Raw genomic sequence first — 22898 nt, forward strand, 5'->3', positions numbered from 1 at the left:
ACATTGAAATCCTAACCCTGGTACCTCAGAATGTGAACCTTATTTGGAAATAGGGTCTTTATAGAGGTAATGAGGTCATTAAGGTGGGCCCTAATCCATTCTGACCAGAGGCCTTATAAAAAGTGGAAATTTGCACACAAAAACAGACGTGCATAAAGGGCAGGCAAAGGATTGTAGTGATGCACTTGTAACACCTGAAACTTCCAGAAGCTAGGTGAAAAGCTTGCAACAGATCCTTCCCTAGTGCCTTCAGAAGGACCATGGCTCTGTAGACACCTTAACTTGACTTCTGACCTCCAGAATAGTGAGATAATACATTTCTGTTGTTCTAAGCAAGACACTGTAGTACTTTGTTATAGAAGCTCTAGGAAACTAATAGTTAGCAATTATTCAAATCTTTTTAAAATACTGCACAAGTCACAATGGCTTGGATGTAACCTGTTTGCAACCTCTACTGAAAGGGAAGAAGATGTGGTCACTGATTTTTGTCCCAAATCCATAGCAGGGCACAGCTAAAGGAGGGAGAGCACTGGGCTTTCCACATCCAAAGGATACCAGGTGATCCCAAGGAAAGTGGCCCGGAGGAAGCTACCTTCACCAGTTTCTCACCCAGGCCTTGGAGCTACCACCAGGAACCTCTGAGAACAACAGAATCCCTATCTCACAGACTTGTTGAAGGATCAGAAAGATTCAAGTAGCACAAGCATTCTGTGAGAGGTTGTCTTTTCTCCTGGGGGTGGAGGCAGCAAACAGAGACAAGCTGGGTCACCCACTTCCAGCTGGGAGTGCCTGCGTTTCCGGGTAATAGTCTCACCTTCTCTTAAGGCCATGAAGCTGGGAACATCCTAAGCACAAACTGAGCCCTGACACCAGTTGTGGCTTCCAGAGAAATGAGAATGATAATAAGTGTAAAAAGAGTTACCAACACACCCTTTAAGCCAAGAAAAAAAAAAAAAAAACATCAGGGGGGACAATCACAATTTTGTGGACTAAAAGGAGGTATGAGGGGCTGGGCCATAGGGCCAGGAGGAAGTAAGGGGTGAGAGGGGTGAGGGTTCCCCTTCCCAGCCCTAGGACATGGGGAGGAATGGAATAGGCTGTGTATTTCCCCCTGGCCAAAGCAGCTGCTGCTCCTCTGCCTGGGCCTGACCCATGCTTTGTGGCCATGCTTGTGGCAGGCACCTAGCGGGACAGTGGTGTCTGCTTCAGGGACATGAGCACCGAGCGCAGGCGGGACACATCTTTGCATTGCTTGCTGCTTTTGGGGTTGAAGTCACACAGCTGGGCCACCTTCTCCCACTCTGTGCCTGGGGTCTCCTCCTTGGATTCCTTCACAAAAGCCTCCTCAGATGCCCTGCATGTGGAGAAAGGACAGTTTTATAGCCACCTGGCTTTCCCCTGAATCAGTGATGTTCTGCTCCAATTGAGCAAAGCTGCTTTGCCCAGCCTCCTCTGGTGTGCTTTGTCCAGAGGTCTCCTCCCCAGCCCTGTACCCTCTGACCTCAGGCTCCCAGGAACATCCTTGCCTTGGAGGAAGCCTAGCTTGGTCCTGCCTCAGGGCCTTTGCACTTGCTGCCACCTCTTGCTGGAATGTTCATCCCCCAGAAGTGCTCAATGCTTGTTGCTTCTTATCATTCAGATCTGACTTCAAGCCTCACCTCAAAAAGATCTTCCCTTTTTGTCTTTCACTTAATGAAGTGAAATAGCTCAATAGCCCAGCTAAATAGCCTCCTCCCCCTCCCCACCTATACCCCAGCTTATGCACTCTCTGTTCATCAGGAGTTGCCAACCTGGGGGTCCTGACTCCTAAAGGCCTTTGGAGGAACTAATGGCGTACCTCAGCTATTTGAACATTTCCAAAATGTTGGCAGAGAGGACATAGACTAACCACCTAACTAACTAAATACCAGGTTCAACATTGTCCCAATGTTCTGTGGACCCTATAAGTGTTCTCCAGAAAAGGGTTGCAGTCAAAAGCATATAGAAAACTCAGTTAAACAGATCTTCAAAGCAAGATTTTCAAAGCCTTTAATGTACTAATGTGCATCACAAACCTCCGTGTTGGAGGACATGATGGAGACAGAATCTGCCGCACCCCAAGCATATCTGACTGCAGAGTTCTTTTCAGTCCAGAATGACTATGATCTCTGTGGACTCACAGCCTGGGGTATTCTCCATTGGAGTCTTTGCTTATGGTTGGAATCACATTATAGTGAAAACTGGTGGTTTCTTCATCAGAAGGTCTGGCTGACAATTATATAGAAACTACTGATTAAGGAACAATGGAGAAACAAAGTCTAATAAATACAGCTTAGTGGACAAAACTAAACATGGGCATCATAAAGTGAAAGACTATAAAGGGCTCTCAGGTCGAGAGGACTTGGTCTGTGTCCTGTTTAGCCAGCCAGCAAGGTCCCTGGAACGCCCCCTCTGCATCTCAAGCAGGACCAGCTCGGCCACATGCCAGGCACTGACTGATGGCCTGGAGCTACTCTCCAGGTGATCCCCACAGGCTGTGCCGAGGAGGACTTGGCCCTGAATTAGGTGCCAGCCCCTCCCCAGTGATTTTGCTGACCTGCTGTGTGCTCCTTTCCTAACCTGAAAAGGCAGGATCCGAGCTTCCACGCTCGTGATCTCACTGGCCTGAGAATCTACAAAGTGGTAGGCGTGTGCAGCCTTGGGAAAATGTAAAGTGCTGTGTAGAGTTGGACAGCCAGTGGGGCAGAGGGATGCTGTCTCAAGAGCTGCCCCTCCCATGTCAAGAGGGATCCCTCCAGCCTTGGGGGGCATGGTCCAGCAGCAACTGCACCTTGGAGCTTCTCAGAAATGCAGAATCACCTCAGTCCTACTGAATCAGAATCTCCATTTTAACAAGATGCCCTGGTAACTCACAGCCACAGGAAAATCTGAGAAGCACTGGTCTAGACTCTCCCTCTTGTCAGGACTCCCTCAGGTGCTCCTTGGGCCGTTTGCTCGGACGTGACAGGTGCACTGAACCCCCTGTGGTATTACTCCCCAGCACTGATGCCTCTCTGCCATCCCTTCTCTCCCACTAGAAACCAGTGGCTGGATCCCCATTGTCTTCAGGCTCAAGTGTGAGCTTCTTAACCTGACACAACAGGCATTTGGCAACTGGCCCCAAGCTGACTATCTTCCAGCCTCAGCTCCCACCCATTCCTACGCCCAGGTGCTGCAGGCAGAGAGGCATTTCCTGTCCCACTGCCTTTGCCTCAGCTGTTTCTCCCACCTAGGATGCCCTTCTCCTCTCACCCTCCCCACCCAGCACATTCCTGCTCACACTTTAAGGTCCAGCCGAGGTCCCGCATCTCTGAAGCCTGCCCTGGCTTCCCCAGCAGAGGGTGGCTCCCAGAACTCTGTGTCCTTCCATGCGGTTCTTACGACACACTGCCAGCCACAAGCAACTTGCTGGGGAAGGACCATGTATGTCATTCCTGTCTGACCACAGACTGACACTGGGCAAGTCCCAGTAAGTATTGGGCAGATGGGAGAGTTGGACAGGAGGGAGCAGAAGGCTGTTACTTTGGTGTATCCTGTGCTCTGTGAGAGAAGGGTTAGCCCAGACAGCATCAGAGGCCTGCCAAGGGTGTGCCCAGAGTGAGGAGCAGCAAGCCCTCGGCACACACACACAGCAGACATCACACATTCATCACTGCATTTTTTCCTTTGGCTTCAAAATCCCTAACACACCCACCAGGCAGTCACTACCAATCAGTTGCGGCAGCATGAGAAGAAACGTCTTTCACCTCAGGTCTGGATAAGTCACAGTCCCAACTAGACCCCAGGCCAGGAAAACGTGAGAGCTGTTTGGGCAGGCGTTCATGGCCAAACTGGGGCTGACATGCTAACAGGGAGCAGTGTACTTGAGCCAGGAGGAGGGGTGGGTGTGTGCATAGAAGCATTTCTTCTTTCTGCATCTGGCACTTGATGGTTGTTTTGGCCAATAAATGACTCCTTCACCCCACCTCCCACCAGCAAGAGGCATCTCAGAGGGAGGGAGTGGGGCTGCGTTGCCATTTGCCCCTCCCACTGGGGCATTTTCTTTTCTTTTTTCTGCCTAGATTTAGCAAAGCTGCCTGCAGGCAGAGTAAACCTCAATAGACCTTTGCTAAGGGGATGGAGGTGAAGGTTGGTGCCTGTACCTGCCCTGGGGGTTTGCGTGTGTACTCTGATTATTGCCCCGGGCCCAACCACACCCATTTATATCCCACGAGCTGGAGACTCAAGACACTGCCAGCCGCCCGCAGGGGCCCTCTCCCTCTTCCACTTGCCCCACAGAGAAGCAGAGGAGGCACGTACACGTAGCCGATGATATCAGCATCTGGCTGCTGGTAGAATGCTTTGTCAGCGATCCTTGAGGGAATGGGGTTAGGTGGGGGAAGACGGGATGGCCAGACAGACGGACAGGCAGAGGATTAAAGAGAAAGAGAGATAGCGTTAGCTCCTACAGCTAGAGAAGAGTTAGGAAGCACAGTACGGAAGTCTCAGCAGCCCTCCACAGCCCAGAGAGGAGAGCGGATCTCCCACATGCCCTAGTGCCTCTTCCACATCTTAGCCCTGAGCATATTACTCTTCCTGGTCACAAACTTTTATTGGCTCCCCACCACCCCTGTCTGCGCAGCCCTGTCATTTGAGGTCCTGCACGTGTGCCCCTTCATTCCTGCATTCTCTCCCACCACTACCATGCCCCGGGGCTCAAGCACAAAGTCCTTTCTTTCATACCATGCTGTTCCCCATCTAGATTACCTTCCCCCACCCCCTGCCCTCTTCCTCATGATGAACTCTGGTTATCCTCTAAAGCCCAAGTCCCACAACATGGAGGTGTCACACACCCACCCCTCACATCCCTTACTTGCGTGGCCTCCTGCAGAGGGCCCTACTGTTGAGTTCAGCTGTATATGTGTGTTTCTCTCCTCTGAGCTCCTTGAGGATGCAGACTAGGACCTTCTCATCTCTGTCTCATCTCTGCCTTGCACGCAGCAGCTTCTTGAATAAAGATGTGACTGCTCCCAGAGCCGGCCTCTCCTTTTTTTTTAGCAGGCCTGGTACCTCAAAGGCAGGGCTGCTTGGCAGCATCTCAGAAATGGTGTTCTCTGGTGGGCATCTGCTGTCTTTGCCTGCCCAGCATCCATCCCTCTTCTTCCAGGAAAGGCACCTGGTTGTCCCTTTGCAGGATCAAGCTGTCCCCACTTCAATCCAGTTTGGATGGGACCAACCCCATGCACAACCCATGGAATGGAACTATCACCTAGGCTGGGTCCACTGGAGAGTCCCTCCCACTGGTAGAGTCACTGGGCCTGGGATGGGCACATGACCCACTCCAGGCCAATGACAGTCAGGTTGAGGACTTCAACTGGAGCTATTAGGAGGAAGATGCTATTTGCACTGAGGTTGCCAAGAGAACAGCAGTAGCCCGGAGCTGCTGGCAGCCATCTTTGCCCTCATCCCAGGAACACAGAGGAAAGCAGTTGAGAGACTGTAAAAATGAGGGCTGATCATCTCTTTGAGCCCCCAAGCACCTGTGCCAGCAGTCCAGTTCCTGGTCTTCAGTGATACAGGCCATAAATTCCCTCTTATTCTTTAGCCACTCTGGGTTGACACATTGTCACTTCTACAAGCAATAAAATCCTGTGCCCGGTTAGTTTACTTCCAGCCAGTCCTGTGCTCTGTGATACTAGCTGCTGGCCACTGGAGCCCAGGACAGTCTGGTTTCCATTGCACTGAAGGAACCAAGGGCAGGCTGCCCCAACATGTGCCCTTGTGACATGCAGATTATTTTGAGCTGAAAACCATCAAAGCCCAAAAGACTCAGGAAGCCACTGGACCTTTTCCCCTCCCCACTCAACTACATAAAAAGAATTTAGATGGAGGAACCAGTCCAGGAGGAGAGCTCTCACCTTAGACAGCTATATTATAATGTAAACTAGGGGTGACAGACAGGAAGGAATACGACTATGTCTGTTAAAATGTTTGTGTCCTGTTGTTTTGTGTGGCCATCAAGTACTTTGCTTACCAAACGTTTACGCTTTTCCTATTCCTGTGAATTTCATTTGACATTTCAGACCCCTGCCCACTTCTCCTAGGTTCAGAATGACATATATACCTCATTCTCCCTGCTGTCTTTGGAAACATGTCTAAGGCTTTCCCATATGTACATCATTAAACTTTGGGGGTTTTGTCCTCTTAATCTGTCTCATGTTAATTTGATTCTTAGACCTGCTAGAAGAACCTTGAGGGATAGAGGAAATTTCTTCCTCCCCAACACTAGGACCCTGGGCCCTCCTCTGCTGACTGCAGAACTTGCTCCTCTCTGGCATGGAGAGGAGATGAGAGCTCAGCAGGGAACCAGCTCTGGAGGGCTCCAAACTCCACAGGCAACTCCAGGAGCAACCCTGAGGGCTTCAGCTTCACCTTCCTCTCTGTTCCTGACACCAAATCACCACCCTCAAGAGAGTCCCCTATACCATAACTCCTCTCCCTGTCCCCAGAGCTCCTCTCATATCCCCACAGTCCCCTCATGTCCCCACAACCCTCTCACCGGTTGTTGATCTTGTTTTTCTCAACTTGTTCACTCTGGCGCAGGTTCCATTCCTCCAGGTCCTTCTTGGCCTTCTCCCGCCACTCCTGTTCTGTCACCTTGGAGGCAGCATCTGTGACCCCAACAGGAAAATGAGCACAGCTCCTCGCTGCTTCTCCCCTCTGCCCCTGCAGGCAGCCCCAGGGCCCACCCTCACCCAGCCCTCACATTAACGCAGTGCAGGGCATGTACACCCTAAGACCTCCGTCCCCCTCCCAGCCCGAGCCCCACCCTCACCCAGCTCCTGCAGCCGTTTCCTCTGCTCCTCCCTCCATTTGCGAATGCTCTCGGGTTCCTGGGTCAGTCTGTCCGCCTGGGCGATAGCAGCGTAGCCGTCAGCTGGACCGTTAGCCTCCTAGGACACAAAATACACTGCAGGTACCCAACCCATCTACCTGCCCCCCTGTCTTCTGCTGCCCAAGTACCAGGACAGCCCCTCACATCTGGATGCCTCAACGGCCTCACACCCACGATCTCCTGTGACTATACCCTGCTTTTTTAGTGCCCCTTACCAGCAACTCTTCCCCCTGTTTGGCCCTGGGCAAGTTATTCAACCTCTCTGTGTCTCACTTTCCTCACCATAAAAATGGGCTAAATAACAATACTCACTCCTTAGGGTTGATGTAAGGTTAAAATGAGTTAAAACATGTAAAGAATGTTGAACAAATCTTGGTATGGTGAGACCCCTGTGTAACTATCATTAGCGTCACTCTATTACAGTTTATTTTATCCAAAAACATATAGTCGGAAACAACCACTTTAGAATATTTTTACTCATCTGTCTCCTTTATCAGAATGTCACCTCTGTGATAGCAGGGACCTTGTCTGTCCTGTTCACTGCTGTGTCCTCAGAAGCCAACACAGTGCCTGGCACTTAGCAAATATAAGAACTATTTGTTGAGTGAACAAGCAGCCCTGAGATAGGCAGGATGGCCATGGCTGAGACATGAAGTGGTGAAGAACGTGGACTCTGCAGCCACTTCTCCTGATTACCAGATGTATGTAGCCGGGGCAAGTTGCTGAGCCTCGCCATCTCTCCTGGGCCTCAGTTTTCTCATTTGAAAATGGGAATTATAATAGAACTACCTCTAAGAACTGTTGTGAAGATTTGATGCAACAATATTTGTAAGACCTTTAGAAGAGTGCCTAGCATGGAGTGGTGGCTCAACTGAATTGTAGCTAGAATTATTACTATTATTCATTCCCATTGTATAGGGGAGGAAACTGAGGCCAGGAGATGGCAGAGTCAGGACCAGAGTTCAGGCTTCTGACTCCCAGGCTGGGGCTCTGCCCACTTCTCCAAGCTGCCTGCCAGAGCTGGGGACCAAAGAGCTGGGGTTGGAAAGCTCAGCCCAGCAGTGATGTGGCTCCCCCAGTCTCACAAAGCCAGAGACCTTTTGGATCCAGCCCCATCTCCTGCCACTCTCCCTCTGGCATTCTGCACGCCCAACACATTCCTGTCTGCACTCATCCCACACATCCTGTCACCCCGCCTTTGTCTCTGTGCTGCAACCTGCAATTGCCTCCCCTCCCTTCTCCAGTTGATGGAATCTTGTTCTATCCCACCAGTTTCTAATTCAAAAGTCATCAGCTCTGGGATCTCTTCCCCTCGCCAAGGCAGATTTCACACCCCTTCCTCTCTGTGCTGTCACACTTTCACCTTTTGCGTGAGTCTCCCCACTGGACCACAAGCTCCCAGAGGGCAGAGCAGGACCTTGCTTAAAGCCTCTGAACCCCTATATTCCATCCTTTCAATGCTCCCTGTGTGCCTCCTTCAAGCACCCATCAAACAGTACTGAAGTGCTCCCCACTTTCCTCAGCACAGATCGGTGCTCAGTAAGCAGGGGCTGCATGGATGAAGATCTGAGAGCCAGCAAGTGTCCAGGTCAGAGGAGGTGCTGGGAAAGCATTTGCCCAGAGGGATGTGGGTGGCCCGGGTAAAGGAGCAGACAGATGGAACATCAGGGCTGCAGTCTCCAGCTGTCTGTGGGGGGGAGGGGGGGGAGGGAAGGGCAGGCCCAGGGTGGAGTGATACAGCCTAGCACCTCGGCTCAGGGCCACCTTTGGGTGGGGCAGTCACCACCCTATTCCTCTCTCCTGCACAGCATTACACTTCAATTTAGAGTCTCTCACGACTTCCCGAGGGGGCCTTCCAGGGCCCTCATTTGGAGAACACAAGTTGATCGACTAATGCTGAGGGAGCCCCACTCTGTCCCCTTCTAGAAACAGTCCTGTCCTGAGGCCAGGCTCCCAGAAGCCTTGCGCAATCCTACAGAAGTCCCGTCTGCAGACAACTGTAGTTACTTTGTGTGTATTTGTTTATGCAGATGCTATATTTTATTTCTTCTTGGCCCTTAGCACTATCTAAAATAGCTTGTTTGTTTACAGGTTTGCTGTCTCCTCTCCTTCCCCAAGTAAATGAGCTCCAGGAGGACAGACTACTTGTCTCTGTACAGTAACTACAACAGGGAGGGCCTGGCTGGAGGAGGATTCCTAGAACATTTATTGAACGAATGAATCAACAGATGTTCAGGCTTGGGGACAGGGAAGAACAAGATAGCCTGTCACCTGGAGGCTTGGCAGGGGGAGTCCCTCACAAATGAGGACCACGGCTGGGGTACATGCTATAACACAAGAAGGCCAGGTAAAGAGGGGCCCACAGGAGGGCATAACCATGGTGGCCTGAGGGCAGAGCAAGATGGAAGAGATGGGGAAAGGGCATGTCAGACCAAGAGTGGCAGTGTAAGGATCACGTGGGACCAGTGCCTTTGGGAAATTCTGAGTGCAGAGATGCTACCAGGTGTGGGGGGAGATGGGGTGGGAGAAGTGGGCTGGAGAAGAGTCCTCGGAGCCCGAGTCTCATCTGGCAGGTGTCCTTCAGGGCTTGCCATCTCCATAAAGGCTACCCTAAAATTGAGACTCCCAGATGATACAGCCTTAAAACCTTCAGAGAACTTGCAATTAAACAGTTCTCTTTGACGGTTACAACCCTATCTGGTGGATTTTATTATCCTTGTTCTCCAGGTAGGGAGACTCTAGCTCCAGAGTCCCAAGGTCACCCAACAGGGAACTGGCAGAGCTGGGATTCAAACTGAACTCTTGGGTGTGAACATACTGGCTACATTAGCCAATAGACACCAAAGTCACTTCTGTATCATGTGATTTGTATGCTTTTGTCTATTTTCCCAAGATTAGAGACTGCCTGGCTCCTCCCAGTGCCCCACGTGCCTCCCCCTAGCCCCCATACCCCTCATACCTACACATGACCACCCCTTAGCTCACTAGGTGGTTAGGTCAGGAATTTATAAGAAGCTTCCCAGGCTGCAGAGCACTTTTCTCAGCAGCCCTGTGAGGGCAGCAGGGCAGGGCCTCTACCCATTCAACAGAGCAGTTAAGTGATGTCCAAGATCATCGTCCAGCTGGGAAAGGTCAGAAACAAAGCCCAGGTATGACTCCATCCAAACTCTTCTGTAGCAGTCCACCACAGCACCCAGTGTGGGTATGGAGGCAGCCTTGAAGAGCCACTCTGAGTCCTCTGGGTGCTTCTCTCAGCCCCTAGAGCAGCTGCACCCCTCATCCAGGGGCACTGTTCAGTATGCCTCAAGCGCATTGTCCCAGAGGTGGCTGTACCAGGCCCAGGGGGTGAAGAATGGCCAAGCTAGGCCTGCCTCCCCCACTTACCCACCAGCAGGACAGTCCACTAACACTCACTAGCTGGGAATGGGCAGGGCGGGTGGGGGGACAGAGGCCGGGGGCGGGTATCGTTCCGGCCTGCAGTGCACTGGTCCTGCAGCTTTGGCCTCTGGGATCTCCCAGCACACCCTTCTCTGCAGCAGGCCTCGGTCTCCAGGCAAACCCTGGACTGAATATCTTACCTTCTGTGCTTTTGTACTGCTTTCCCCTTAGCCAGGACCACCCACATCCCCCTGGGCAGCCTCAAAGCCCACACTCAGCATCCCTGTTGCACTCCCTGAATTCAGTGCAGGCTCTGGTGCCTGAGACTTATTAAAGTCCCAGCTTTTCCCTGCTGTGTAACTGAAGTAGGCTAGTAAACCTCCCTGTGTGTCCTCCTCCTGGTCTGTAAAACAGGGATAATGACAGAACTTACGTGTAGGGGTGCTGGGAGGATGAAATTAGTTAATTAATACAAGTAAAGCTCTTAGGTGGTGCCTGACATATGGTAAGAACGCAGACTCCTAGCTCTCAATACTACCCTTATACCTGAGCCTCTACCACCCTGCACCCCATCACTTTGTTCCCGGTCACTGTCTTCTATTTGGAGTGAGCTCTTTGAGAACAAACACATGTTGGATTTGCCTCTGCAGCCACCACCCCAAATAAAGTGCGTGGCACTCCGAGAATGTGAGTAGTCTAAATGAACGGACATGTGGCAGCCTGCAGAGCGATGTAGAGGGCACAGGAACAGCCTGGGACACAGCATGAGAGGGACTGGGCTTTAAGTCCTCTCCTGCCATCACTGGATGTATGACCTTTGAGAAGCACCTTCCCTGGGCTCCCTTGGGCTTCATCACCTGTGAAATGGCAGTGACAACATCCCATTCAGGGTGTAAAGTGGGATCCAAATGTGATAACTGCGTGGAGCCCCTAGAGGCTGTACTGGATGAGGATATGTGAGGGCTGGTAGTCTGTGTGGCTCACTGCTGCTGTGTGGCAGGCCCCATGCATGCCAGCCTGCATTGCCCCATGACCAGGAAGAGCACAGTGGTGTAGCCGGCATGCTAAATCCTGAAAAGCAGTTTGCCAACTCCTCTTCTCTGGACACTCTGGACTTATTTTTCTGCCCTGCCAGTGAGCACTGTGCTTGTGGGCCACAGCAGGACTTCTCTTTAGTCACTTAAGAGTCTCGGTGACCAAGTGGGGTCAGCTGCCAGGAGGGCTGGCAGCCCAGGAGGGCTCACCAGTGGCTGCAGGAATGCTCTGAGCCCCTCCCAAGCTCCACAGGGAAGGGATCGGGAATGGCTAGGACCAAAAGGCAGGAGGCTACAGTCAGTGACAGGCTTTTCTTGGTCCAGCTCCCTGTCACCCCTCTCCTGATGGACCTCTGTGCTGGACACCACCATGAGAGCCTCCGTGGGCCAACTTGCCGAACATATGCTGTGACATCAGCGACAGTCAGGAGGATGAGGCATATCCATCTTTGGGATCGACCAACAAAAGCTAAGCTGAGCTGAGCTGTTGATTCCTCTAAGTAGCTCAAAGGGGGATGATGGCAGTGCACATGGGAAGGGAGTTTGCGCAGGAGGGGGAAGTCCTACAGGGGCCTCTATCTCTGCACCTAGCAGTGCCAGACGGACCTGGTATAGGTGTGAGTGGGCTCATCCTTAGGCCTTTTTGGGGATTAGATTAGCAGCTGGACAACCTCCTGGCCCACAGGCTTCCAGAAAAGAATAAGAAATGCACAAGAAAGCTCTGGCCCAGTCCCCTTGAAAGTGTTGGACACACACGAGCAAGGCTTCTTCTGCCCCTGCAGCACAAGCCACCTTTTTTATGCTCCATCCTGAGGAAAGTCTGCAGGGTCTTTCCACCAGTGACTCGGCTTCTGTGGACAGCCAGCCTCAGCCCTGAGGGGGTGGTACAAAGGGCCTCAGATCAGCCGCAGGAGATCTAGGAGAACCTGAGCTTTGGTGCTGAGCTTCTGAGTGACTCGCCTCATCTGTGACCCCTTCCCTGCCTGCAAGAACTCTAGGATGGCAGGGATGTGAAATGATGATTTACAAATTATTAGTAGCAATGTGATAAGAGTTCCTGCTGAGATTGGGAAGGAGACCCCGGGTTCTTTACATCCATGAAATACAAAGAAAGGTGTCAGGGAGGGAGAAAGCCTCAAGATCCTAATTTCTAGAAAGGAAAAATTATCGTGCTCCTAGTGTTCTAGGTACTTCTGTGGTTCCAAGTTTATCTCCAGCTCCAGGTCCACTTTAGGGACACAGATCTTTTGGGTCAAGCAAGGTCCTTTTGAGCATGCCCAGGGCAGGGGCAGCCTGAGTCTTAGTGATCTACCAAACTATAAAGAGTAAATGCTGCTTATTTGGTGCTCTCAGGCATGAGGAGACATGATGTTCCTATAGTCCTAGTGACTGACTTTTCTAGTTTGCTAAGAATTGAGTAATTTTCCAGAAACAGGACTGAACTTGGCCAGTTTCCCTGTGTTAGGTACCAGCCCATCCCTCTTACATAAGAAAGCATTGTTTATTCCCCACTGAGGATTTGGGAGGCCAGCTTCTTTAGAGGGTGGGGCTTAAGAGATCCTGAAGCTGCAGCCCCAGGCATCAAGGAGCTTTGACCCAGTCCAGAGGGAACTGAGGCTCATCCAGGTACTGGAAGGGGAGGGGAGGCATCTGGACTGTTGCATCTGTGGGGTCCTGGGGATCCCAACTGTGGTCTGAGTCCTTTCAGCCTTCAGTACTCTTACACCAGTGTGTATATATGAAGGGAGCGGTTAGGTGGGTGTGGCAAGAAGCAGTCTTTAACTAGAAATACGCTTACTAGGTGTTTTTATTGTTTTTTGGTTTTTGTTTTTTGTGTGTGTGGTATAGGATCCCTATAAAAATTTTAAAACAATCCAGTGAAAGCCCTTTTTGTCCCTCCTCAGGGCTAACCACTACCACCCTCAACCTTGGGGCTAACCACTGTGAACAGTTGGTATTCATCCTTTCAGACATTTTCTGCAAACCTATTTCTAAAATAAGAAATAGGGCCATATTATGCATATTATCCTGCAAGCTGCTTTTCCACTTAATATATTGTGGGCTTCTTTTCATGTCAGTACAGAAAGTCCTGATTCCTCTTTTATCAACAGCATGGTTTTCCAGTTTACGTACTCAGGCCCCCACTGCTGGACACTTAGGTTGTTTCCTGTTTGTCTGCTATTATAAATAATTCTGCAAAGATCTGGGAATCCTTGGCCAATTGCTTCTGTAGGGAAAATTCTAAGAAGTGGAATCTCTGGATTAAAGTCCTGCCCAATGAAAATGTTCAGAAATGTTAGAGATGACCACTTGGTTCAGCCTCTCACCAGTGGCACAGGTGTGTAGGGCCCTGTGTTTCCTTCAGTCTATGCCAGCGTGGGCCACTTTATCTCTACCTCCTGAAGCTGAGCATCACCATGGGCAGCCTGAGATCACACCACATCAATCCCTATCTCTAGTGGTCCTTACTCTTCATCCCCTTCCATGACAAGAAAAAACACATCAAGACCTTTCTGTATGTTCCCATCCCAGTGCATCAGACATAATAAACAGAGTAACTTGAAGCACTAATCCTAAGGATGATGGACCATAAATTACCAGACGCCCTTGTTCTCTACCATTGTTAAGACAGAATCTTGCTTACCTGAAACACATCTCCATTGATCGTGGTTCCCATGTCCTCAGAACCAGCTAGAAAGAGAACAAGAATATGGCATTACTCATTGCTCAGCTTATAGCAAGCACAGAATGTTCCTATATTAGTGTCCAAAGTCGAGCTCTGTATATATTCTTGTGTGTTTTGACAGCCCCCCGGCACACACAGACATAATGAATGCATAAATAACTTGGGCTCATTCCTTAACTAATCACAAAACCTTCTCAAAGCCATTAGCACATTTGATTTCCACCAGAGCCTTGTAATGAAGTTGTTATCAGCCCATTTTAACAGATTCTCAAACTGAGGCTCAGAGAGGCTATGTGATTGCTAAAGGTCACCAAGTCAGTAATAAATAGCTCCTTACCTACCTGAAATTATTTCACTCTCGGCTGCAGCTGGGAATGGACCAATTATCTGTGGAGACTGCCTGGTAAGCAGGCAGCGGTGCTGGAGGCTCAGGGTGGGTCCCACAGCCAAAGGAAAAGGGGCCTGCACGTCTCTGCCTGTCCGTGTGCTGCCTTGAGCAACTGCTCCACCTGGGGAGCAGGAACCACAGCCCCCACCAGGCAGCACCTGGCCTATTTTTTCTTCCTTCCGCCTCTCCCAGAAGGATTTTGTTTTTCCCTCAGCAAAGATTCCTCCTGGTCCCTTTCCCTTACATCCGATTAGTCACAAATTCCTGAGGCTTCTGCTGCAACAGTGACCCTCAAAGTTGTCCTCTGTTCTCTGCCCCCTGCCCAGCTACTACCTTGGTTTGTCTGCCCTGATAGGGGCAAGCACCTGGGGGAGCACACCCTGGTCCTTTCTCCTCCCCACCATCTCCCCCAGAGCTGTGCATGGTACCTGTGACTTAGTAGGAGCTCAGAAGCTATTTGGTGAATAAACAAATGAATAAATGCATTAGAGAAAGAATGAATGCATGGCCTTTTGGCCACTCATAGGCCTCCCCGACTCTAGGTTCACCCTATCCCAACCCTCTTTCAAACGCTAACTGCCAGGCCTGACATATTGCAAAGCATACACTCACCTATGTCACTCCTCTGATTAAAAATGTAACAAAAACAAATAAAAAGAAGTCCACCTCCCACAGACCACAGTGGCCGATAGGGGCTGTTCCTGCCTTGGGGACTCGGCAGATACTGTTCCCTCTGCCTCAAAGCCTTCCTACCTATTTCCACATGGGCTGCTTCCTCACTCCCTTCAGTCTCTGCTCAAACACTGCCTTATTAGTGGCCTTCCCTGACCACCCCAGACATTTACCCCTCAGGCACCCTCCCTCCCACCCAGCAGTATTTTTTCTATAGCACGTACCACTCTCTGATTTGTGTACACAAATTATGTGTGTATGTGTTTATTATCTGCGTTCCCCACTTTAATAGACCCTCCATGAGGGTAGGTAATTAGTTCTGTCTGCTGCTAAGGCCCAGCACCCAGAAGAGTGCCTGGCACATAATAGGGGCTCAATAAATACTTGCTGAATGAATACACTGAACCTCAGACTCTAGCATGTGAGGAGCTTTACAAGGTGCCCTCGCCCATTTTCCTACCTCATTTCTCACCAGTCCCTCCCACAAACCCTGTTCTGGTTTCCTCCTTCCCAGAACAGACCACTCCGCACAGTGCCTTTTCCTGCTCCCCTCTCTGTAGAATGCTCTTTTGGGTGCAGTCTGCCCCAAAGCCCAGGTCACAAGTCACTTCCTCCGGGAGACCTCTACTACTTGCCCTACTTCTCTAGGCAATCACTGAAGTTCCCGTTCCCGGGGTATCCCAGAATATTGTACAAGCAGTCTCCACCCTCTTAAGCGATTACCTGTGACCTTCCAGGGGTCATGAACTCCCTTATCAGGCTCTGTTTCCTATTCAGCTCCTAAACCCTCTAGCACAGAACAGGTGAGCAATAAGCCTTCGCTAAATGGAAGCTGAATTGCTCTTTTGGGATCCACTGTTATCTGCAAGGCCTAAGGCCTCTTTGAAACTGCAATGCCTCCTAGCAAAGAGCCACAGAAGGCTGCAGGAGTTGACCAAGATGATCCTAAATGGACAAGTATCCCTTTACCAGGCAGACAGAGCTGTGAGCTGCAGTGAGCTTTCAGCCCGTGCACTGAAGGGAGTAATTCATAATCCCCTGGAAATAACCCCTGGCTGATATAAATTACAATCAGTTTTTTTCAGAGTCAAACTGTGGTTGATTCTGATCAACTATGTCAGCTGTCATCCTTACTCATTCAGATCGAGCTTTTCCTTCATAGGTGGCCTCGTCCCTAACCAGGGTGGGGGCAATAAGGTTTCGGTGGCAGCATCTTCTGCAAGAGGGACTTTCACTGGGGCATCTCCTCTACCAGGGCCTCATGGTATGGGGTGTCCATTCATGATGCTGTTGTTCTGTTCAGTTGGCCTTTCTGGAGCAGTTGTACTACCCTACCCCACCTGACCAGTCCCAGTATCAGGCCCCTCATTCACAGGCCTGTTGCCTGCCCTGGCCTTCAGAAAGTCTCCCTGCCTCAGTTTCTCAGTCCCATGAATGTTCCTCTGGAGATAAAATTTTGGTCTCTGGGAATCCACACACACCCACACATAGAATTATGAGTCTCTGTTCCCACAATGCTTTCTGATTAGTCTATTGCACACTTATAATCATATGTTCCTAGTCAGAGGCCAACAGAGCAGGAGTGCAGCAGATATGAGTCCCAGGGCTAACCCTGTGGGTGTTGCTTCCCAGATCCCTGACCCTTTTGGAACAGGGGCAGACAGGGTACAGAATATTCCTGGGTACAGAATATTCCTGGGAGCATACAGAGGTCCAGCAGGGAAAACAGGCCTCTGGGGAACTGACTAGACAGGTCAGGGGCAGAGAGCCAGGCTAGGCAGTCACAAATCTGGGTGTGAAAATGTAAACCTTCTGGGCCCTACCCAAGGCTGATGAATGGAAACAAAGTGTCCATTGCTCAGGCTGGTCACAGATCCAGCCCCAGAGGAGAGAGTTGGTATGGCTCAGGCTCAGGCCTACATTAGACACCACTTTCCCCAGGGGGCCCAGGGGGCCCGGCATCAGGGCACTCAGGACAGGGGCATCATCTATGAGATGAGATTGGGAGGTGTTGACTGGCAGCAACAGCTGCAGGAGCCAGCTTCCACCCAGCTCCCAGCAGGCGAGGCACTTTTTCTCACCCAATCCAGGCTTCTGACACTCGTCACTGGCGGGGGAGGATTACTTGCTCAGCACCATCCAGGCCTAGGAGGTCAGATTGGTTCCATCCTGTCTGGCCACCTACTGAGCCACCATCCCATAATACATCCCTGATCCCCATATACCTCTTAAGAGAGCAGCTGAGCATTTGCAGCTTCAGCCAGTGTCAGTCTGGAAGACCCTCAGAGGTCCATGTCTCTGCTTCTCTCCCTGCTGCCTCCAGTCTGGGGAGAATCTGTGCCCCATCTCTGCCAAAGAGGAAACCTCCCAACCAGGCTATAAGCCCCTGGAGCCCCACTATCCTGGGAGAGGCCACAACCTGCTCAACTCCCAGACGCCTCTGGCTGCCTTCAGCTTGAGTTCTACCTGCCCTTCTCTTCTAGGGGGTTCTGACATCAGCTCTTCCCAGCTGGGCCTCCCCCCAAGCCAAGCCAGACTGAAGAACCTGTTAGTCACAAGGAAGACTTGTGGACTAATGAATATTGGTGCATGAAAGTGAGCAGGCATTTCCTAGGAATTCCCTGCAATGCATGAGGATCCATACTGAGGTGCTAGGAGCTGCTGCTTCAGAAGACCTCCATGGGTGGCTTGGCTGGGTAGCAAAAGACCCCCCCTCAGCCCCACACCCCATCACCTCCCAAGGTGTCTGCTAGAGCATTTGAAAGAGCATGGCACCCAGAGTTGGAATGTCAGGCATCAAGTCCTGTGTGACTTTGGGCCAGATACTCAGGCTCTCTGAGCCTCCAGGTTCTTATATGTTGTAAGACGTGTTACAGTTCTCATATTGAGGGGATACAGAGATACTTCAAGCTCCTCAGGCGACAGGAACTGTCTCATTTCCTTCTGTATCTCCAATGGGCCTGGCACACAGCAGGTGCCCAGGTAAATGTTGAATGAATACAAATACGACTATAAGCCTTACTCATAAACATTTTTTTTTAAATATGTAAGCTACCTACCACTCATTCCAACAGGCCCACAAACCCTCACCAAACTGACAACATTCATAAGAAGCCCAGGCTGTTTAGGGTGCACCTACGGAGGTGATATTTTTTAACTAAATATTTTAAGAAATTGTTTTTTCAAGCCAGAACCAAAGCAGGAACATCATTGAAAAACATGCTATTGCAAGGACCGGGCCCTGAACCCTCAGCCTGAAGCTAACCACAAGAGCTCTGGACCATCTTTGGAAAACCACTAATAGTTACAAACCCTGGGAGGCAGGACCACATCTGACTGAAACCTTTTGTGCCCTTGCCCCCACATTGGTTCTGAGTCAGAGCCAGGCATATAGAAGACAGTGTGGTCAAGGGGAGAAGACTTAGAGTCTGACAGAAACAGGTTTAAATCCTCATACTACCATTTAATAGTTTCAGTAGTGTACCATTTCTTTTGAGCCTCAGTTTTGCCATCTCTGAAATGTGTTTAATAATGTGTATGAAATGACTGAATGTAAGTGAAGTGCCTAGCCCAGTGGCTGCAGGATGGCAGGTGTTCCTCAGGGAACGTTTGTGAGTTCTCAGAGCACTGTGTGTCCCCTGCTTTCCCAGGTGCAGGAGGGAGCTAAGACTGAGGGGCACGGAGGTCCGAGGTTCTGTCCACACCTGCACGGCTTAGCTGGGAGCCTGGGACAGCCACCATGCAGGGAGTCTCAGGAAGGACTCTGAGTGCTGAGCTGTATTGGATTCTCAAGCCAGGCAGTAGTGCAGCTGGCCTAGGGATGAAATGTCATGACGAATTCCTGTCTAGGGGGCCGCCAGATTCACAGTTCCGGGCAGGGCCTCAGGTGAGGATCTCCAAGAAGATTCCTCCCCATGTCCCCCAGGTCCCTGTCACAGACACAACCCCAGACCTTCTCCTGGCTGGCCATGGCAGGCCCTCTTCACTCTACCGCACGGCCCGAGGCCGGGTCTGTGCAGCCTGGGTACCCCGGAAGCAAGCCCCAGCCCCCCCCCCAGATCCCAGGCCACTGCACTGACTCACCCCCACTCGCGGGTCCCGGCTGCGAGAGTCCTGCATGGCTACCGGCAGGTGCGCCGAAGCCTTCGTCATTCTCTATGCCGGCGATCTCGCTCTCCTGCTGGGCTAGGAAGGCAGCCGCTGGGTCCTCCTCGGCCGCCTCGGGGGCCCCGCTCTCCGACGAGGAGAAGAAGCCAAAGTCATCAGCCATTTTCCCCGCGTCTCTGCGGAAGGTTTCTCTTGGCGCTCGGCTCTGCCCCGAGCTTGTCCGGCGCTGCGCCCGGCGGCCGCGACGCTGTCACCCGAGCCGCCCGGGGGAGCCGGGCTCGGCGGGGACGGGCTCGGCGCGGCGGCCCCGCACTTCCTTTCCGCCACAGGCCGGACTTGCCTGTCACTGCGGCCGCAGGCGGGAGGGGCCGGGACGGGAATGCGGTGATGTCACCGGCCGAGGGAGGGGGCCCGCCGGACGGCCGGAGGTCGCTCGCAGCAGCCACAGGAGGGCGGCAGCAGGAAGGCGGCGCCGCCGCGGGGTCCCGGAGGCCGCGACAGTGCTCCGTGCTCCCTAACCGCGGAGATCATTTCCAGGACACCAGGGCATGGCACGGCTCTGGCCGGGACTAGAGGCCAAGAGACTGCTCACAGGACCACCACGGCGGCAGCCCGGACCTCGGGATCACCTGTGGGTGGTCGCTGCACAGACCGCGTTCCTGATTTATTCTGCGAAGGTTTTTTCACCTAAGCTGGGCGGATATTTTGAATCTCTTTATTATGAGCCCCCTCGTTTGTAAGAGGGGGAAAATGAGGCCCAGAGAGGTGACCCCGGCTTCATGACATCGTTTCTGCACGTCCAAGGCCTTCCCACCAGGCTGTGCTGCTTCAGTGTATTTCTTGCACATTTGTCTTCAGCTGGATGGCTTCAGCCCAGATCCCCAAAATTTGTATGACCTGACTGGGCCCCACTTAGAGGCTGGACCCCTTCAATGTCCCTTAAGTATAAACCGGCCTAAGAAGAGCAGACCTACAGTTATTTACACAGGCAGCCTGCCACTCCACCAGCTGTCCTCAGCAAAGTCTCCCAACCCTTCCTGCCCGAGTTTTGCCAGGCACCAGGGCAACAAATTCAATAAAACCCAGCCTGGACGGTCAGGAGATTACAATCTATGAGACCAACAGACGGCAAATGCCAGTCACAGCACCATGTTCGAGGTGCTCTGACACTTACACACAGGACCAGAAGCCCTGAAGTTCCACCATCAGATCTGGACGTCGGCAGTTTCTCTTTCTGATTTGAGACGTAAAGGTCGACTGTGAACTGAAAGAGAAAGAAAAGATGAGCCCCACGCTGTGGGTAGTGGTTCCCTTAGGGTGTGGAGAGAAGAAGTAGAGTTAGGGTGAAGGGGAATTTCCTTTTCCTCAGTGATACTTCAATGTAGTTTTCAACCTTATAACGAGAATATAGTCATTTATGTTTACTGTAAAAAAAAGAAATTTAAGGCCCTGCACAACCTGGTCCAAGCACATGCTCCATCATCCTCTCACACCTCTTCCTTATTCCCCCAGCAGCAGGCTCAGCTGCTGGAAAGACCTAGAAAGTTTGCTAGTTTAATAAACCAGCCATAAACGTCAACTCCAGGGACCAGTTGAACATGCTGTGTGCCCACTGTGGCCTCTGTAGGATGTTCTTATTTGGTTCCGAGAGACTTCAGTCATTACACCAGGCAACTTTACACGACATGTACACGTGCAAATCCACTGCTCTCTTCCCACCTCCTTCCTCCTTCCTGTTCCTTCCTTATTTAGCCACTGGCAGATTTTAGCTCCATGCTCAAGTTACACGCATTACTGGTCCAGATTGTTCTGCAACCACTCTTGCTCTTGCACATTGCTCTTACTTTTCTACACTAATATTAAAAATTATTATTAAAGTTGTATTTTGAACCATTAACACTTCTATGTTCTAGAGATTCCCATTCCTTGGCACTTCCCTAAATATCTTTGTAGTTCTCTAAACACAAATCCATTTAATTGTGAAACTCAGTAGTGGTCAGAAGATGTCAATAAATAAAGCTGAGTAAAGCTATAGAACAATCTCAGAGAATCTAAATTTCAATTTATGAAGTCTGAAGTGGAGAATTTTTTAAAAATATTTTTAATGGAAATTTTCAACCATACAGAGGAGAAAGAATGATAGAATCAATCTCCATATACAACCCCTGAATCTCAGTATCACCAACATGTATATAGTCAATTTTGTTTCAGCTACATCCTTTATTCCTCCCCACACATTATGCAATTTCATCTGTAAATAATTCACTATTTTAAGCTTTTTTAAAAAAATAGCTTTTTAAAAAGTAATGGCAAAAACACATAAAATTTATTGCCATTACCATTTTTTAATTGTACAGTTCCATAGTCTTAAGTACATTCACATTGTTGGGCAACAGGTGCCCTGAGCTTTTTTATCTTGCAAAACAGAAACTCTCTACCCATTAAACAATACTTCATACCCCTTCTCTAATGTCCCTGATAACCACCATTCTGCTTTCCTTTTATATCAATCTGACTACTTTAGGTACCTCACATAAGTGGAATCATACAATATTTGTCTTTTTGTGACTTTTTTCAGGCAGCATAATATCCTCAAGGTTCATCCCTGTTCTGATACATGTTATAGCATGTGTCAAAATTTTTTCCTTTCTAAGGCTGAATAATGTTTCATTGTATGATGCATATGCCACATTTTCTTTATCCATTCATCCATTCATAGACATTTGGGTTGCTTCTGCCACTTAGCTATATGAATAATGCTACTATGAACAACTTTCTCTTTGAGATCCTGCTTCATCTCCTTTAGTTATGTTGGAATTGCCAGGTGATGTGATAATTCTATTTTTAATGATGAGGAACCACCATACTGGTTTCCACAGAGGCTGCACCATTTTACGTTTCCACTAAGTTCTTTTTTGTTTTGTTTTGGATTGGTTGATTTTCAAGGTTTTTTTTTTCTTCTCACTTTTTTTCAACTTTTTATTTTGATATAATTTCAGGCTTTCAGAAAATTGCAAATAATTCCTATATGCCTCTCACCCAGACTCTCCAAGTGATCACATGTCATCACAATGGCTTTTTCTTCTCTCTATTTTCCATACTGTTGGGGAGTAAATTGCAAATACAACGTCTCTTCATCCCTAAATATTTCACTGTGTGTTTCCTAAAAAATGGGGACATTCATTTAAATAACCATTATATAGTTATCAAACTCAGGATATTAACTTACTCAGATTTCACCAAATGTCCCAACAATAGAGGAAAAGAAAATTCCAGATTATGTATTGCATTGTTACTTTTTTTTATCTCCTTTAATTTGGAAAAGTTCCTCTCCTTTATTTTTCATGTCACTGATGTCTTAAAGATTATTACAAAATAATACCAGTTACTTCATCCTTCAATTTGAGTTGTCTTATGTTTCCTTATCATTATGTAACCTCATTTCAGGTTAAACATTTTGGGCAGGAATAGCATGGATGTGATGCTAAGCTCTTCTCCATGTCTTGTATCAGGAGGCACGTAATGTCAACTTGTCCAGGTATTGGTAATGTTAACCCCGACCATTTGGTTAAGGTAGTGTCTCTCAGGTTTCCCCACTGTAAAATTACTCTTTTTTACCTTTATAATTAATAAGCATGGTTTTCATTTGTTTATCCCTTTATATTAATAAATATTTAAACTATGTAAATTTTATGTCACTTCTCAAACTTTCACCAATTCATTCATTATAGCACCTATCGA

At 49.8% G+C, this 22898-nt stretch overlaps 1 protein-coding gene across 4 annotated transcripts; it reads right to left on the reverse strand.

The window, feature by feature from the left end:
* Window positions 1-913: 913 nt before the first annotated feature.
* On the reverse strand, window positions 914-19495 carry CLTB (clathrin light chain B). 4 transcript variants are annotated; one of them, XM_036884697.2, is made up of 6 exons: window positions 19134-19495; window positions 13949-13995; window positions 6833-6947; window positions 6557-6668; window positions 4318-4371; window positions 914-1354 (listed from the first exon to the last, which is right to left on the reverse strand). In XM_036884697.2, the coding sequence occupies exons 1-6, from the start codon at window positions 19318-19320 to the stop codon at window positions 1183-1185; spliced, it is 687 nt and encodes a 228-aa protein (XP_036740592.1). In that variant the 5' UTR covers window positions 19321-19495; the 3' UTR covers window positions 914-1182. The 4 variants fall into 4 exon arrangements, with proteins under 4 accessions (XP_036740592.1, XP_036740591.1, XP_036740595.1 ...); XM_036884696.2 differs by having other exon boundaries at window positions 6833-6950; window positions 19134-19492; XM_036884700.2 differs by lacking the exon at window positions 19134-19495 and adding an exon at window positions 14332-14452 and having other exon boundaries at window positions 6833-6950.
* Between the last annotated feature and the right edge of the window lie 3403 nt (window positions 19496-22898).

The sequence above is a fragment of the Manis pentadactyla genome, chromosome 2 (assembly GCF_030020395.1).
Source record: "Manis pentadactyla isolate mManPen7 chromosome 2, mManPen7.hap1, whole genome shotgun sequence".
Lineage (NCBI taxonomy): Eukaryota > Metazoa > Chordata > Mammalia > Pholidota > Manidae > Manis > Manis pentadactyla.

Coding starts and splice junctions, on each gene's coding strand:
- CLTB (XM_036884696.2), bottom strand. CDS start 19,320: ATGGCTGATGACTTTGGCTTCTTCTCCTCGTCGGAGAGCGGGGCCCCC. Junction 6,669..6,832: donor GAAACGGCTGCAGGAGCTGG/GTGAGGGTGGGG, acceptor TTGGGGTCACAG/ATGCTGCCTCCAAGGTGACA. Junction 1,355..4,317: donor GCTGATATCATCGGCTACGT/GTACGTGCCTCC, acceptor CTCCACATGCAG/GGCATCTGAGGAGGCTTTTG.